We start from the raw sequence: 18,033 nt of genomic DNA, 5'->3' as shown, positions 1-18,033 counted from the left end.
AGGGAATTATGGTGAGTGAAAAAAGTTAATCTCAAAAGATTACATACTATATGATTCCATTATTTATATGACATTCTTGCAATGACAAAATTAAGAGAGATGGAGAACAGATTAGTGGTTGCCAGAGGCTGGGCCTTGGGGATAAGGGAGGGAGGTGGCTGCGGCTATAAAAGGGCAGCACGCGGGCCTGTGTGATGGAACTGTTGTGCATTTTGCAGTGGTGACCACATCAATCTACACATGTAATAAAACTGCAGAGAACTAAATACACATAAATACACAAAAAAAAATTCAAGCAGTTGTGCACAACCATTTTAATTCTCCAAAATGAAATTTTCTTTAAGAGCTCCCTAGAGTTGAAAGCTCATTTCTATGAGATGTCACATCCATTACACTTTTAAAAGACATAAAATTATGAAAGGATACCACCAGAGGCTACCTAAACATTTCAGCTAAGGGTTAAGATATGGGTGTTTTCCCAAAGAAATCCAAAAAAGGACAATTAGAATGAAACAAGTTCCACATGGTCATTCAAATCTTGGTAAAGGAACTAGAGTGGAAGCCCAAGATAGTGAGCAAGTGGGAGAAGAAAATAAAACATGGTTCAACCAGGTTGCATGAGGAAACCCAGTACAAATGCTGGCTTTGGCATTATCTAGGTAACCCCTATTTTTTGTCACAGGTGACTAGTAATAGTCCTATTGTTGCGACACCAGTCTAAATCCTATCGAGTTAAAAAGAAGTCCCTCCATGACTTGTTGGGTGTAGGTGGTAACCCATGTCCTCCCACACCAAGAGATCAGTTCCAGCAAGAAAGTTCCATGTGCCTTGATGGTGCTGTTGCTAGGATGCCTCAGGCCAGGCACGTCCCAGTGATGTCCTGCTGGCTGAGATACAAGGTGGGAGGAGAGCAGGCCTTATTACTCAATCAACTTCTTGGCCTTGAAGAAGCGACGAAGGTAGAAGACCTGCCAAGTGGCTAGTCCAATGAGGCAGAACATTGAAAAGATGCTGAAGTACAGAACCCGAGTGTTTGTTGACTCTAAAAAAACAAAAGCGTAAATGTAATGAAGTGAGGATCAGCAGGCTAAACAACGGCCAGGAAGGAAGGGCAATTAATTTAACTTCACTCGGTCCCTAGGCCTAACAGTAGAATTTCTGATAGCTTTTTCTTAAATTTTCATTATTCTATATATAAATGTTAAAAACTACAAAGATTAGTATCAATTTGATACATAAGCTGAGCACATGACCAATTGTATATCACAAAGAAATTTCTATTCTCTTAAAAAATCTAAGAAAGTTTGTTTACCTGTAGCAGCAACAAATAAGCAATTATCTTTGAAGACACCCTTCCCCCATCCCCACCACCCTGGGCAAAACCGAGAAAGGGAACACCAGAATTTAAAGTTTGGGATCTGATCCCTTTATGGTTCACTTATTGAGAAACAAGAGTTGCCTTCCCCCTCACCATTAGTGTCGCGCATCTCCTCCTCCCGCTTCTTCATGTAGGCAAAATCATTAACGATAGATTCGGAAAGGTCTTCTAGGCGTCGGAGCTCCACCTCTAAAGGTTTGAGCTTCTCAACTTTTGCAATCTGGAAAAGAAAGGAATTATGAACCCACTCCCGGAAAAAATCGCTCTGGTCAAGAACACAAGGAAACTAGTCTTATAAAAAGTTTTACCAAACTTAAAATCTCTTCTGTCATCATTCTAATATTTTAAATTTAGGCAGTGCTGCTTCCCTTCTCTACAATTGTTTGTATGTTTCCATCTCGGACATTTTTACATTTTAATTTTGATTAAAACCTCCTTAGAAGTACTATAATGTGGTAAGCCATGATTTTCCCAAGATTTCTGACTTTAATAAAGAACTTCATCCTTCCACTCATGTCTGAGAAATAAACAATGTTATTAGGATAGTAAATGTGAGGGTCAAAATAGTAGTCAAATGTGGTCTTAGAAAAAAACCCACCAATTTCTCAATAGGAATGCAGAGGAATGAGACAGTAGGTATAACTAAAGCATTAAGGTAATTAACTCAGACCACAAAATTCAAGAATTCTGATTTGTTAATTTAAATGCCACAACAACCGTAGGCTGAGGTGGCTCAGTGGACTGAGTGCTGGCCTGCGAACCAAAAAGTCGCTGGTTTGATTCCCAGTCAGGGCACATGCCTGGGTTGTGGGCTAGGTCCCCAGCTAGGGGCGGGCAAGAGGCAACCTATCAACGTATCTCTGGCACACTGATGTTTCTCTCCCTCTCCTTCTCCCCTCTTTAAAAATAAATAAATAAAATCTTTGGAAAAAAGAAAAAAAAATGCCACAACAGCCTTAGGTCTATAGCTCCAGATTGCAGATGAATCCTAAGTCTGCTTAAAAAAAAAACCCACTGCATTTTGGTTTTAAGTTGACAGTGCTAATTAGCAAAAGAAACCTCCAGAGACTGCCTGGTATGCTAAGGAGGATGTGAGAAAGAAATGAACTGTCTTCCCTTCTCAACCTAGACATCTGTGGAACCCCCAATATGTGACAAGAGCCAAGGATTTCATTAATCTAATTGTTTTTCTTATCAGTCTTATAGATTATCATTTGCTTTAAAATGAGGATATACCACCAGAGCTTTCCAGATCCTAAACCTCATATACCAGCTGCTCTTAAATTTTTGTATATAGAGAATTCTTCAAAAATTCTTCTTCTACAACTGCTTCTTTACTCCTTATTCACCATATGTTATCTATAGGGTCTGGCACAAATAACTCCACCTTTTTTAATTACAAAATCTTTTATTACAAAATTATAAGCATATAATTCTGTAATATAACAATATTGCACTCAAGCACATATGACATTTTAGGTGAAACGTTCAAATTTGCTGTTCATCTTGTGTGAGACATTCACTTACCCTACACCAACCACACTCAACCAGGCCTTACTTTTGCCAGACCCTGTATACGACTCTCTACTTTTCCTTCTGTTTTGTCCAATTCACCTTCCTGTCCAATTCCTTTTCTCTGTAAAATGTTAACAGCAGTTAACATGGAAAGAATGGGAAAAGTTTAAGGGTGTTCTAATGCTCCCTTTGTTTATCTGTAATCTTCACTGAACTTGTGAAGAACAAGACAATACCTATTTAAAATAAAAGTAGAAAGTGCTCTTAAGTTTAGGATATAAAAATTGAGTTAATATTTAAGGTATTTAAAATATAGTGATCCACTTAAGTTTTCTTTTACTGGCTGTACATTTTCTTCTATTTGTAAAATGCTTTGCTAGAGTTAATGGTGTGACTGACAGCTGCAGAATAGACTTAGCCTAACTGGGTATAATATTTACCGATGGTTCTCCTCTATGAAACCCCAAATGCCAGGTTTTGCCATTAACCTAGAATACGTGTCTGTTGATTGATTTCATACAGAAACACAGAGCAAGGAAATATCCCAGGAATTAGATACCAGTACAAGAGATATGTAATAAGCTGAACATTAATCTATTTTAACGTTTTCCCTCCTGGTCTACACTTCCCTCTCCAAAGCTTCCTGAATGAGATAGTATAAAAGCAGTAGCATGATACTTTAGAGGTAAGTGATTTAAGGTTCCCTAAACAGAAACTTGCAAAAGGAACTGGAAGTGAAACTATGGCTGTACCTCTGCTAGTGAAAATAATACTTGTAAAAATTACTCTGAAGACTCCTTCTAACCCCCTCCCCTACTCTCTCTCTCTTTTTTTTTTTTTAAATTGTTGAATGGCAATAGCCCAAAGGCCTAAAATCTGAAAATGGATGATGGAGTTAAGATAAATTTGGTACAAAATTCACCCGTTTCAAATATTAAATTCAGGGATTTTAGTAACTCTCCTGAGTGGTGCAGCCATAACCATAACTTAGTTTTAGAACATTTTCATCCCCTGCAATATGATCCTTTGTTTATTATATGGTAATTCCTGTTCCCAGCTGTAAGTGACACCAATCTTTGTCTCTATAAGTTTGTCTTTTCTGGACATGATATGAACGGAATCATACAAAATGTGGTCTCTTGCCTCTGACTTTTTTCACTTGGCATGTTTTGTGGTTCATCCATCATTAACTTGTGTTAGTTCTTTTTTATTGCTGCATAGTATTCCATTGAGATATGCCAAAATTTGTCAGCAAGTCTTTTAAACTTGGATTTCAACCTCTCGTGGTCTAAACTCTCAGAACATAGGACTCTAGGAGAAGGTGCTGTGCACATTAAAGGAACTGTTTATCAGAACCAGCTTTGTCATCAGAAGCTCCACATAAGGAGCCTGAACTGCTGCAGAAATTTTTATGATAATTTTGCAACTTCTTTTTTACAAGGAACTTTTTTGCTATCTACATGTCAGGACATTTGAAGCATTTGGTAATTAATTTATTCTAAAGTATGAGCATGTGTTTGAGTGCACAAGAAAGTGAACCATCAATAATACTGTTGGAGATTTTTTCCTCCGCAACTGGATGGGGAGTCTGAACTTTCTAAATACGGTATTGTCTCCATCACAAAGCGGAACCTCTGTTAAAGATCATGCTGCCTTTTTTGGACAGAATTTGGGGGAAGGAGGACCGCAGCAGAGGAGGGCCAGAGCAGAAATGGAGTGCAGCTTGTGAAACAAGAAGCCCCCAGAGGGTCCGTGCATGGCCCACCTCCTGTTGGTGCGGCTGGTGAAGCGCTGATGGTGTCCAGAGGCAGCTTCGCACTTCTGGCAGGCCAGGGTCTTGACTTTGGACCTTTATCCCTACACTTCATAAGTGTTTAAAAGTGTTTTTGTTCCCCTTTTCCCCTAAATAAACATTACATGGTAATTACTACATCTTTGGAAGGGGCAGGGCTTTAAAATTGAAAAAACTAATTTTCATAAAAATAGCAAAAACAGAAAAAAACTTTAAAAATTGCTATACGAACCAAATGGCAGCTGTTGAAAATATCAATAAAAATTAGAATAAAATGTAAAAAAAAAAAAGATAAATTTGGTACAGAGGTTGTTTTTGTAATTTAGAGCCTAAAAAAATTCTGTTCTCAATGCTGTTCCTTTCTGGTGTTTTTCTTTTTTTTAGTTGTATAAGCAACACATAAATATGTTCCCCTGCTACCGAATTTAAACTATTCAGAAGCAAAGGGAACAAAAACAGAAAGCCCACCTTCATTGCTCCTCAATTCTTATATCCACACACTCCTTCTCAGAGGTAACCATGGTTATGAACTTGATGTATATCTTTCTAGATCTTGTTAGAAGATACATACTGTTTATGCTTTTGTATGAATGTAAATGTACAAAAAAATATTAAACACTATTTGTAAATGGGATCATAATGTATATACTGTTCTATGGCTTGCTGGTTTTTCTTTCTTCATTTAATAAGATCTTTCCAAAAATTTAAGTGCTTGAAGATTCACCTCCTTAACTGCTGCACAGTAATGCATACTGCATACAGGCCATTGTCTACTAAATCATCCAATTCCCCAACCTCTATTCTAGTGTAGGCCCTACTGAAGACTACTGATAACCAAACAGCCCAATTCTTATCATCCAAGTTGATTTTATTACCTCAATGAAACCCCTACTCAATCCTGTCCTTAATTAAGAAAATTATTTTCAAACTTCTATGAGTGGGATGAAGGTCTCTTTTCCTAAAAAAAAATTCTCTGCCTAATAACTATTTTTATTCTTGATATTAATTTAAGATCTAGGAAACTTAAAGAATCACCAGGAAACTAAAACAATATTTAAAACCAACCAGCTATTTCACTATTTAACACATGACTACTTAATGGTAAAAAACATCAAGAATGAATATATTTCTATGCTTAATCTAAACCTAGAAATAAAAACAAATATAAAAAGGGTTTTGGGTGGTTTTTTTTTTTCTTTTTTTTTACATTTAAGATCCTAACAATCCTTTTTTGTGTGCTTACTATCTGCAAGGCACCAAGATAAATTGTGATCTCTGCTCCTAAGAAGCTCAGGTCTGGTGGAAGGGCTCACATAAAAAGCTATAATAGTAATATAAAGCATTACATATTAACTTCTACAACAAAGGCACACATTAAAAGTGAAATGAAAAGAAAGCATGAGACAATGACAGCTGAGAAGATAAAGAAAAGCTTAACAGGAAGTGGGAAGTTGGGTCTCACAAATTGGGTAGGATTTTGAAAGAGATGAGAAAGACACATTTAAGGCTAAGGGGAATCTGCAAATCAAAACATGGAGGGAGGAAAGTGCAGGCTGTGTTTAGGAGACTATGAGTAGCTAATTGTAAGTAGTCTGATGTGCATGTATGTGTATGGGCATGCATGCACTTATGTGTCAACACATACATGTGCTTGGGGGAGAGTGGCAGGTAATAGCTAATTTTGAGGTAAGTCTCAAAAGTTAGGTGGGAGCTAAACTGAGCAAGAGGATGAAAAAGATAGTATAATGAATTAGACCAATTAGTATATACCCAGAATGTGATTGTATGTACTTTAAGAACTTGTAATCTCACTTAATCCTCATACTCTATATAAGGTGAATATTATTATCGTAAATTTTTCAGATGAAAAAAATTCAGGCTCAGAGTGTTATATAGCTTTCCCAAGATCTCAGAGTTTTGTGGAGCTGGGACTGGAATCCAAGTCTGAGTTTATATTTTATTCTTCAGGTACTAAAAATTTGATGAAGAAAACCAGATGACCGCATTCAGTGTTTTCTGGATAAAAGGTAAAGTGAATGAGCTATATTAGGCCACAAGAATCTGGGTAAGTTGTTCAATTTATGAGTCAAATTTCCTAGGTTTCATGCTGTTATTCTAATGTTTACAAAGAGGATAAAATTTTAAAACAAATAATCATAAGTATACTCAGGAAACCCTCTTTGCTTTCCCAGGACTAAGCATTCAATGAGTATCACATCAAGACTTTATATCAGTCAGTACAAAAAGCTAACCTCTACCAAAGTTCCCACTGACTGCTGTGCTCTCCTAAACATCTGATTTAATGTTCAAAAGTATCTGCAGGAATGTGTAATTATACATGTTTCATGAAGGCAGGCCATTATTCTTCCAGTCTGTCTTCTCTCTTCCACAGCTGGAAGGATGATGTGTATTTTGCCAATAGCTTGATAAAAGCAACTTATTTTTTAGTGTAGACTACAGGTTTTCCAGTAGGGGGCAGCATTCTCCTTGCAGGCTGTACCCGCTGTTAAGTATTAGTACCAGGGACTTATTTTTACACATGAGGAAACTGAGGATATGCACTCCTTTGCAGGGGGAAAGGCCAAGACTAGCAGTTCCAGAGTCTTTTGACTCCTTCTCCAGGGCCACCAAAGCATTCATTCAGCATCAAAACTGCAAAGCTCTGCTGTAAAATGCAAGCAAAACCAAGTACCTGACTTGCAAAAACACACACTTAGCATATCAAACCCTACCTATCTTTCAAACCTTAAAACCATGAAGCCTCCTTTAGCCACTCCTGTCCAGTGATTCCCTCTTCCCTAAAGCCCTATAGAACTTTCATTAGCCACATAATTAAAGACTCCCTCATACACTGTCATATTCACATTGTTTTCATTTTTATCCTTTCCCCTTATTCTCATTTGGCCCTAAACTCAAAGAAATTTTAAAAGTGTATACTTTGTAGAGTCCCATGCACCTGATCCATGGCAAACACTTGTAAATAACTGGTTCTGACCATTCTACACATACTTCGAAGGAGACAACTTTCTCATAGCATAAGCGCTATTGGTCCCCTGAAGCGTGTGCTTCCTGCACACTAAGAGCATTCTAAATCCACCTTCACTGGGCATTCATTTTCAGAGGCTCACGGCTTAGGAGAGAATTCTCTCTACTGTGACATTTACCACTCTCACCCATAGTGACAGATACTGTTTGGAAAAGCTAAAAGTTATAAAGCCTTTCCCTGCATATCTACACCTCCCAAATAACTGTAAAATTACCCTTCTTAAGCCATATCCAAATCTGGTACTCCCCTAATGATGATATGAATCTAAAGAGTACAGAGTTGTATGTAACTGTACCAATGAGAGGCATTAACTCTGACAAACTGCTCCTTAAAACACATGTGAAGCACTGAGGCCCAAGAGAGAAGTTTCTAGTGGTAAGCCAAATTCAGTCGAATTACTTTGTTATTGTACCTCCATGCCCTCTACCATAGCCCCTGAAAATCTCAGATGCACAGCAATAAATGTGGAGACCATCTAGTCTAACACAGTGAAGACAAGACAGAACTATATCTGTCTACTTGCATGTGGGGTATGTGAACCACAGGCCTCTTCACAGAAGCTGAAAAGGCCAACGTGCCAAAATAAGTTCAGATAATACCGCCAATCTTAGTGCTAAATGAAATTTAGTAAGATCCATTCACTATGTCATAGCCATTTGCCAGCTTCCAGAAAGAGCAAGAGAAGCACTAAGGCTAAAATCTACTGAACTGACCAACTACATGTCAGGTGCCTTACCCATGTTATTTCATTTAATTCACGTCAACAAAGGGATTCTGGAACAAGTACACAGAACCAGAATTCCTCCTTTCTTGAGGGCATTCAGAGAAACAGACATTTCAGAAAGTCTTCGGCTGCTGCTCCAAAGAAGGAAACTGTGTTTTTGGTGTATCTGTTGATAGTAAATGACTGACTAAAAGAACCACTAGACAGAACAGGATTTTAGTTGCGGTAAAAATGCTGACATATCAAGAATGGTCATACAAGGGGGACGCCCCCCTCTGCAAGAACAGAATTTATTTATAAAAAATTATGTATTTATTCTTACATGTTTAAAGTTCAGTCACCTTCAAAGTACTCTCCTTCTGATGCAATAAACTTATCGAGACTTTTTTCCACTGCTCAAACAGTTTTTGAACTTGTAGATTTTGATGCTTGTGAGTGCTCCTGCTGTTTTTTGTTTCACCTCTTCCATGTCAGCAAAATGTTTCCCTTTGAGGAATTTTTTCATCCAGAAAACAAAAAAAAGTCACTTGGGCAAGATCAGGTGCATCAGGAGGGTGGGGCATGGGGGTCATGCTGATTTTGGTCAAAAGCTGCTGAACACTCAGCATGGTGTAGGCAGGTGCACTTGTAAATCAGTCATCATGAAATGGGCAGACGCATTGGAAGTCTTCCAAAAAAATTCACTGAAGCCGAACACAGCCTCTCACAACGCCAGCAGGTACACTGGTACAGATGGGTTCCTAGAACACTCACCTAGCCAGGGAAGCCTGTACTACAAGGGGCCTGTCCTCCAGAAGATAATTCCAGCTTTTTGTGGGGGGGGTCTTCTCTCATACATGGCCCAGGAGTCAGAGAATATGTCACAGACAGCTCCTTCTTTATGGGAGAGTAATTGCCTTCATTCCCACAACTACATGATTAGACAGTAAGCCCCTGCACACAGCTGCTCTTGTTCACCCACCACAAATTAAAAAGAAATGGCTTTCCCTGGCCAGGTGGCTTAGTTGTTAGAGCATTGTCCCGTACACCAAAAGGTTGCCGGTTCAATTCCCAGTCATGGCACATACCTAGATTGTGGGTTTCACCCCAGGCAGGGCATGTACAGAAGGCAAATGATCAATGTTTCTCACATCAATGTCTGTCTGTCTCTCAAATCAATGGATATACCCTCCGATGAGGATTAAAAAAGAAAGAAAGGAATGGCTGAATTGACATACTGACTCTACAAAGATGCCGCCTCCCCCCAGGCAAAAGAGTGGTGAGAGGTCCTTAACATACAACTGAGGCAATCAAAAATGCTTTACTTCTGAAGACATAGCATTCTTTCTCTTTAAAGAATTCATACTACAAGACGATGCTTCTTTACAATATGGCAACCATTCTGTCTTCCAAATAATACATCTTACATTTTTAGTGTGTTTACTGATTACAAGTACTACTACATTTTACAAGGCTACATTGGATTTCAGAATGATAAAATCCACAAATGTGAAGGAGAAGTATGTTGGATGTGAAGGAACTTAAACAAATGTGCCACCTCCCTGAATCTAAATACTGATGCCAGAGGGTCCAAATCCTCTAGAGACAAAGGCTCTCCATTATCTCAAGGGCCTGAAATTAAATGCCTCAAAACCTCTGTATGTGCTCAATGTTCCCTGGTAATTAACAGGAAACAAGTGGTTCCACTATCCATTTTCTTGTCACAGGCTTTAGCTTACAGACAACTAACAGCTTTTTCTAAGCAAGGTTCAAGGGAGCCTAGCCATGAACTGAGAAAAGGACTGGCCTTTGTCATAACCATTTCTCCTCCTCTGTCTCAATTTGGTCTGCTTTTCTGGGGGAGGAGGGCAGTTGCCAAAGAAATATGGGAGGAGTTTCTTCATTAAGAAACAGAATTAAGAGCTGTGTTGTAACCATGTGCGTAAAGGCTTAGGACGTGCCAGACTTCCACAGCAGGAAACGGCGCAAAGGAAGTGCTGTGGTTTGCTTTCTGCTAGGGATTCCCCTCTTGGGTTAAACAAAAGGTCAGGAAAGATAATGGCTCTTTCCTGGTGTCAATGAAGTCCAACGATAATAGAAATTCCAAGAGGTACAGGGGTTCTAAAATGATATGTGCTAGTGATGTCCACATTATTCTATATGTAAACTCACTATAATACCATCTGTTTTAGAGGAGAACTATGTCTGATATCTAATCAAGAGGCCTATTATTTAGTATATACCACCTAATGATAGGATCACATTAGAGAAAAGTTACAACAGGTAAAATTCCACATAGCAGGAATTCAATGAATGCTTGCTTAGAGATTGGTCTGAGGCTGAGGACACAGCAGTGGAAAACAAAACCTGAAAATCATCTTACCTATTCTTCCACCTCACCATAAATAACTACAGCAACATTTTTCTTAGTGTTTTATGACTTACAACAGCACTTTATTATGTTATCTTATTTAAATATAATTAAGATTCTTCTAAATGATGAAAGTTTAAAAGGATTTTTCACTTTATAATTTTGCATGGCTCTTTTCAGTTTATTGCATGAAAGAGTTACACTAGTCCATTTTAAAGCAGACCCCAAATGGTTACATTATATAAGCTGTGAGGTTTTTAAACTTGTAGTAGGGACAGAAGGGAAATTCTACTCATGGCAAAGAAATCCTCACTTAAGCATCAATGAGCCAAAAGACTTAAACACATGAACCTTCTGCTGCCCTTCTTAGCTATCCAATCTCTATGAGGAAGTGACGTATGCTCTTGTGCTGGTCACTCTGTAGCTTAATTAGTTCTCCATATTCTGGGTGCTCAATTATAGTATCATCACAGGCAAATTTCTTTTTTTTTCCTTATCCTTACTTGAGGACAATTTTCAACTGCTTTTTAGAGAGAGAAAGGAAAGAGAGGAAAGAAACATTGATTGGTTGCCTCCTGTATGTGCCCGGACCAGGGATCCTAAGCACCTGGACCAGGGACTGAACTTGCAACCTACGTATGTGACCTGACCAGCAATCAAACCCGCAACCTTTCGGTTACGGGGCAACGCTCCAACCAACTGAGCCACATCAGCCAGGGCAGGCAAATTTCTTCCCAAACACCTTCACTAGTTTCTTTTTATTGTAATCACCAGCAATCCCTTGGACAGTGGTAAGGTTCTTCCTGCCATTTCTCTGTTGAATTCTTATATGGATATAATCCTCAGTGCCAGGAAGAAGCAGATCAATAGCTTTACTTGCATCAGCAAAGGAGTTGAAAGAGTGCAGGTTCTGGAGAACAGACATCTAATGCAGTTCCTTTCCCTCCATGGAAACAGTCTTTGGAAGGCTGCAGCGGGAGAAGGGGGAGGGGCAGGGACAAAACATGGGGAAGCAAGGAGGGCTCAAGGGGGAGGTGGCTGAGTCCTCGGTGGCAGCTCAAGGACTGGGGCCTCACTTTACTCTTAAGTTCATCAAATAAAGAGTCTCTCTTGCTTTATTTATTTTCATTAAACTAGCTTGGAGACAGAAACAAGCAAACCTAAGTCTCTACCGGGATCTGTCTTCCATTCGCTGCTTCTTACTTGCTCCTGTTTACTGCCTACAAATAATGGGATCTAGTTATCGAACACTTGAACCAAAAAGAAGAGGAAAGACCTGAAAAGCTGCAATTGTACTACTTCCTGTTGCAGAATTAGTCACTTCCACTCTTCTTCCATTTTAGGATATTCTGTTCCAAAACCTGACCAAAGCTACAGCAATTTCTCTGCTTTGTCCTTCTTAGAAAATTCTCTTAAATCACTTAAAACAACTTTCCTTGTTTATTTAATGTTCTTCAAAATCCATTTACATTTCCTGTACCCCACCTTCTTCACGCCCACAGGTAATGTTTGTAAAGGCTCTATCTGGGTAAAAATACTTTTATCTTACTGTAGAGATCAATCCTATGGTCTTAAATAGTTCTTGTGGTTTTTTAAAGGTGCTCTTGATTTGAAGAACCATTTTGTGCTGCCCCCAAAGCCTCACATAATAGAAATGAAAAAGGCTCAGTCCCCTTCCCCTTATTTTATGCATACCTCTACTTCCCTACCACCCCTGCCACCCAAATAGACGGCAGTTTTTATTCTCTATAATACTCCCCGTCAGCAAAAATTTCTACTTTTATCATTATTCCTAGTTTCTTCCATCTTGTTCTCTCCCTTAGTTTGAAGTTATTTGAATTAAAAGCTACTTTTGATATTGTTATTTCTCAAAGGTAGCAGAGATGTTCAAGTCTAAACAGCACTGAATCCGTGCCCTAGGTATATATAGAGTGATGCAGAAGTAGGTTTACAATTGTTAGTATGGAAATTAATAAATAGTAATATCAGAAAAAAACTGTGTTTCATGTACTCACAACTGTAAGCCTTTTGCCCCACCCTATTTAGAGCTGTCAGTGTGGGGACAAAAGCCTTAGAAATTAAAAGCAAATCACTTTTCTTAACCATGGACATTAACATTTAAATAAATCCCAGTTTTTAAAAATTATAAACACATATCTACTTGCTGTCTGAAGAGTGCTAATGGCATATGCTTGAGTGTTTTATCACACTAACATTTCTGTGGGACAGTTGGTTTAGTCATTTGGCTGACAACACAGCCAGAATTATTGTTCAGGGCCATTAATACAACTTTTTATATCAATAAAATTGTCGCTGGCTGTCACTTGACTGCTGAGAAAAAGCATAGCTTTCTGGGCAAGGCACAGCCTATTGGCCTGAGTAGGTCACTGAAACCTCGTGGCACAGCACACGACTGCCTCCTCCAGCTGTCGGAGCAGGACGTACCTCTTCATAATTTTTCGCCTCCACTCCATGCTTCATGTCTAGGATCACGAGTTGGTCAGGTATCCGCCCTGTTCCTGAGAAAGAAATCAAAGGATTCATTGTGCGGAATATTTGAAATTCCGGGAAATCACCCACCCACCTACCCCCTCCCTACCCCCTCCCCTTTCAATACAGAGAACAGATGAAACTCCTCCCCATTCTCAGCTGCAGAAAATTCCTAGCTCTGGCTAAAATCACAAACGTTCCAGACAAAGCCTCTGTCTGTGTGCGGCGCCGGAAAGCAAAGAGAACACGCTGCTGCCAAACATCTTTAAGCGGGCAGTACACAGGATACTGCAGCTGGTGGTACTACAGGGGAACAGAATAAGAGGGAAAACACGCAGGCTTATTGGAATAGGAAATAAAACTCAAAAGTCAAAACAATATAAAACTCAGTGGCACTTATAGACCAGTCGTGGACACCAACTTAGGCTGAAAAGATACATTTCCAAATCTAAAAAGGGTGTCCTGTCAAATTTTGAGAAAAGGATTATTGGGCATATTCTAAGCTTGGATTTACTTAATACAAACAGGAGTACTGAAAAGAACACAGGATTTATCTAATATTTCACTTTAATTCAAACATTTTGGTCAATGTAAGGCAATTTCAATATGTAAATAAAACACTATAGGGCTATTTCCACAAAGCCCTTAAAAGGGAAGAGCCCAAGAAAAAAACGTGACAATAGGAGTATAATTCTCAGGGATGCTTCTTAGAATAAGAAAAGTCGATTTGGTATAGCAGGCCGACAGAGCAATGTTCATATTAAAAAAAGATAATCTGATTCAGCTTGATCAAAAAGGAATTCTAATCTTATATTATCAAGTAGGAGAAAGAAAAGACTCAGAGCCCTAAGAAATTGCTCAGCCCCATCCCCTGGAATTCACCTCATTATTTATAAAATAAAAAAAACTGCCTGCATGGAAAACAGTGCCACTTAGGCACTTAGGCTCCTGACACCATAAGCAACAGAGACTGCTAAAGTACCTTCCGCTGGCTGAGAGGCACTGGACGTTTTCTGAAACAGACTGAAGTCAATTCAGTAACTATTCATTGAGAACTCACTGGGTGCTAGAACTGTGCTAGAGATTATAATCTCTGCCTTCAAATAATTTGATGGGGATCTAAGACACGTACAGGAATAACAGCTTCAGTGAAAATGCAAAGCAGTATAAAACTTTTAAGAGAAAAAAAACTGGTCCAGATAATCCCAGTTACGGAGCAAAGATTAGAGGAGGAAAAAGATTAGTTGTGGATGGACTTCACTGAAGTGGGAGCACCCAAAGGCAGGACTAAGTATTCTAGGTGAAGACAAGCATGGACAAAGTTCAGTTATTAAAATGAATGTGGCATGTTTAAAAGACAGTAAGAGGTTCTTTTGGCTACCTTAGAAAAATCAACTTAAAATCAACAGAGATAAGACTGGGTAGGTAGCATTAAGAAAGGAAACTATGACAAGTCTCATATGTCCTCTGAGCATTTAAACCAGTAACTATTTAAAACAAAAGTGGTATCCAGACAAGTCTCTTCTCCCCAATCCAATGTGAAATCCTGAATACAGCATTGCCCATAGAGATGCAATGCAAATTTTTGCTTCTTCCTCACTTAAAAAGTTATGAAATCTATGCAGCTCACACACAGCCCTACCTGGTCCAAATGATCAAGATATTCACTTCCTAAGAGACTCTTCCCACTTTCCATTTGCCACATCATAACAATGGCATTATTCAAACACAAGTGAAACCACAAAACCACTCAGGCTGGTCTAAGTCCAGACCATACAATCTCTTGCACAAAACAGTCAGCTTATCCCCTGAGCTAATATCATGGCATAAAGGGTCTCCTTTTTAAAAAGATCCTTCAGTAATTTCTCTCTACATTTGCCTGGCAAAAAGACAGTCTTTTAAAAGGTGCTCTTAAGACTAGAAAGTATGTGGTCTCTCTATCAGGCTAAATAGGGAACATAAATGAAACTAGAAATTGAGTGCTTACTGTACTGTGTCGATATGCATGTGTGTGTTGTATATATTTATTCAAATTATTTCCTAGGCATCGTGTATATATTTATTTATTCAGAGTATTTCCTAGGCATCTACATGCACATCATCAGCATGTAAGAAAGAAATTCAGAACAAAAGGTATGCTTAGGGTTAGATTTAGGTTTAGTGTTAGGATTAGGTTAAGGTTTAGGGTTAGAATTAGGGTAGGCGAATGGCTAGGTTTAGGGTTAGGATTAATTTTAAACATTTTTAAAAGTGGAAATGTTAAGACATATGTACAGTACAACACTAGCTGTGTGTAATATATGTCTCACATACATATCTATATAGATATATTTACATGCCTAATTTTTATATATATATTCAAATACATAAATAACTAACCAAACCTGTAAGTGATGTAGTATTTAGAGGAAGCAATGTTAACCTCTCTGTTGTTTCTCAGACATGCTCAGCAAGTCAAAGTGTCTGCTTTTTCTCCAAAGTCCTTATTACCACCTGACTTGTATTTATTTATTGTCTATTTGCTCCAATGAAAATATAACCTCCACGAGAGGACCAACTTCGATTTGTATTCATCGCTATATCCCCAACACCTAGAACAGTGCTTCATATATAAGGTACTTAATAATTATTTGCTGACTGAATCAACTAACTGATTGAGAAATTAAGCAAGCTAGAACGCTGAGGAAAGTACTCTGAAAGAACTAAAGGTGAACTCATGTCTATATGGGAGAAGAGCATTCCCGCAAATGAATAAATGCAATATGTTTAGAAGGCAGAGAAAACCAGACTAGCTGGGGCCTGATGACTAGTGGAAGACAAGGTTAAAGTGAGAGTATAAAGACTACTAAATGTCATTATATCCAAAATCCCATCCAGCTCAAAAATTCTATGATTCTAGCTTTCATTCTATAAAACAGGAATATGACTGCCACTACAGAGAAGGGAAAGCTTCTGAAAAAAAGACTGACATAATGAAAGATATGTTTTAGGAGATAAATCTGGTACCAGTATTTGCATATAATAAAAACAGGGATATCAGTTAGAAGGCTAATGACATAATTCATAATTTAAAAAACTAGAGTTCAGGTTTGTGTGATGATACAGAAGGTATTTTAAAAGGTCAGCGTAACTTGATGACAGACTAGAAAAGACAAAAATAATTTAAAAAATGTGAGCCCCATGTGGAAATGCCTAGAATATTGTTGAGATATCCTGGAACTGATACGAGTCAGGGCAAGGAAAAGGATATCAGTATGAAATCACCATTAAAGTCCTTTATTTTTCTATTCTGAATCTATTATTCCATTTACTTTAGGTGGACTCCCTTAGCTTGTAGGCTCAAATGACCCACACTAGATCAAGGGAGTCAATTCTTGGATAATTGTCAAAAACAGCAAGTTGATCTGCTATTCCTGGGATGCTACTGGTGCTGTTGGCCAAGGTGCTTATTTTTCTTCTAGGATTGTATGTTCTGAACATTCTATATATGTAAAATTGCCAGAAGCCCTTTGGCTACCATATGGAGAAAGCCTGAGAATAAAGTCAAATGGAGGCAAGGAAAGGAAGTGTTAAAGAAGAGGTGGAGTTTCAACAATCCTGTTAAAACCCCAATATCCAGCCTGGCCTAAGGTCAGCAGCACATTGAAGACTTCTCAGTTCAGAGTTAAATAGTCTTTCTGTTTACACTAGTTTATGTTTTTTGTGTCTTGTAGTCCAAAGGGGCCCCAACCAATACAACAATACATACATACAGCTTTTAGAATCTAGTGTCCTTGAAGTGAAAGAATGGGAAGTAAAGGGGAATCTGCTTTTTCACCCACCACTGAGCATAGAAACCATCAGGTAATCAGTCTAAAAGTTACCATAGGATCTTGGCATTGAGATGTGCAGAAGAATCCACAGCAAGATATTAGAACCAGAAAATAACAAGTGTCCTGAAAACCAAAACTGATTCTGACTTTGCAGATTGTTGAATAATGTGTTATTCAATGTTATTTTGTGATAATGTTGATGAGATGCCATAGGAACTTAACTCTTGTTTATACCAATTAGCCTATGGTAAAGTTGATTTAATTATACATCATTTTGCTTAAAGTTACAGAACCTATCAACAACATTAAGTGAGGACTCACTGTATTTTCTTGCATCTATCCCAAATTAAGTCATCATTCAAGCCAAGCGTCTCACAGCATTTAAGAAATGCCTACTTCTGCACATGGAGAATGCTACTTTCACTTATATGTCTGTGCACCCCAGCAAATATAGTTTTCATTTCCTCTTTCTGCTGGCCTAAGAAAGAAAGTTCATGCTCTATGTAACTTGAGAGAAGACGCTTAATTCAGGGACAGACAATACGGATTACTTACCCTTGCTCTCAAAACACACTTCGAACATGTCATAATCTTCAGTGGTAAAGGCAAATTTCCCCTTGGTTGCATCCTCCTTGGAGTACAGGATATGGCCAGCAGAATCTGTGATCTAAAATAAGAAAAGTAAGTAAGAATAGATAGCAAGTAACACTCAGGAAGAAAACTGGAGAAATGGGAAAAAACGCTCTCCATAAAAGATAGTTGACATTTCTCATTATGACAACTATGTTCCAACCGTTGCCGAAGGACAGGAGTTGGATTAGAGGATGAAATACAAATACAGCAAATTTAATTCATTCAAAATAGCCTATCCACACCGTATTTTAAAACTGGTTGCCAGCATGGAATGACAGTTGAGATATAAATTG

The 18,033-nt window shown here is 38.4% G+C and overlaps 1 protein-coding gene across 1 annotated transcript in view; it reads right to left on the bottom strand.

Moving 5' to 3' along the window:
- Nucleotides 1–299: 299 nt before the first annotated feature.
- Nucleotides 300–18,033, bottom strand: part of TMED10 (transmembrane p24 trafficking protein 10) — a 35,517-nt gene continuing 17,783 nt past the window's right edge. Inside the window, exons 2-5 of the mRNA XM_054567242.1 lie at nt 17,663–17,774; nt 13,251–13,324; nt 1,472–1,598; nt 300–1,042 (exon numbers count right to left, since the gene is read on the bottom strand). Of these exons, the coding sequence (XP_054423217.1) occupies nt 921–1,042; nt 1,472–1,598; nt 13,251–13,324; nt 17,663–17,774 (435 nt within the window). The 3' untranslated portion in view covers nt 300–920. The remainder of the gene's footprint in view (nt 1,043–1,471; nt 1,599–13,250; nt 13,325–17,662; nt 17,775–18,033) is intronic.

Source organism: Pteronotus mesoamericanus, unplaced genomic scaffold, assembly GCF_021234165.1.
Source record: "Pteronotus mesoamericanus isolate MK-2021 breed Mesoamerican mustached bat unplaced genomic scaffold, CSHL_Meso_final contig_182, whole genome shotgun sequence".
NCBI lineage: Eukaryota > Metazoa > Chordata > Mammalia > Chiroptera > Mormoopidae > Pteronotus > Pteronotus mesoamericanus.
The sequence above is the reverse complement of the archived record's forward strand: the minus strand, read 5'-3'. Positions and strand labels throughout refer to the sequence as shown.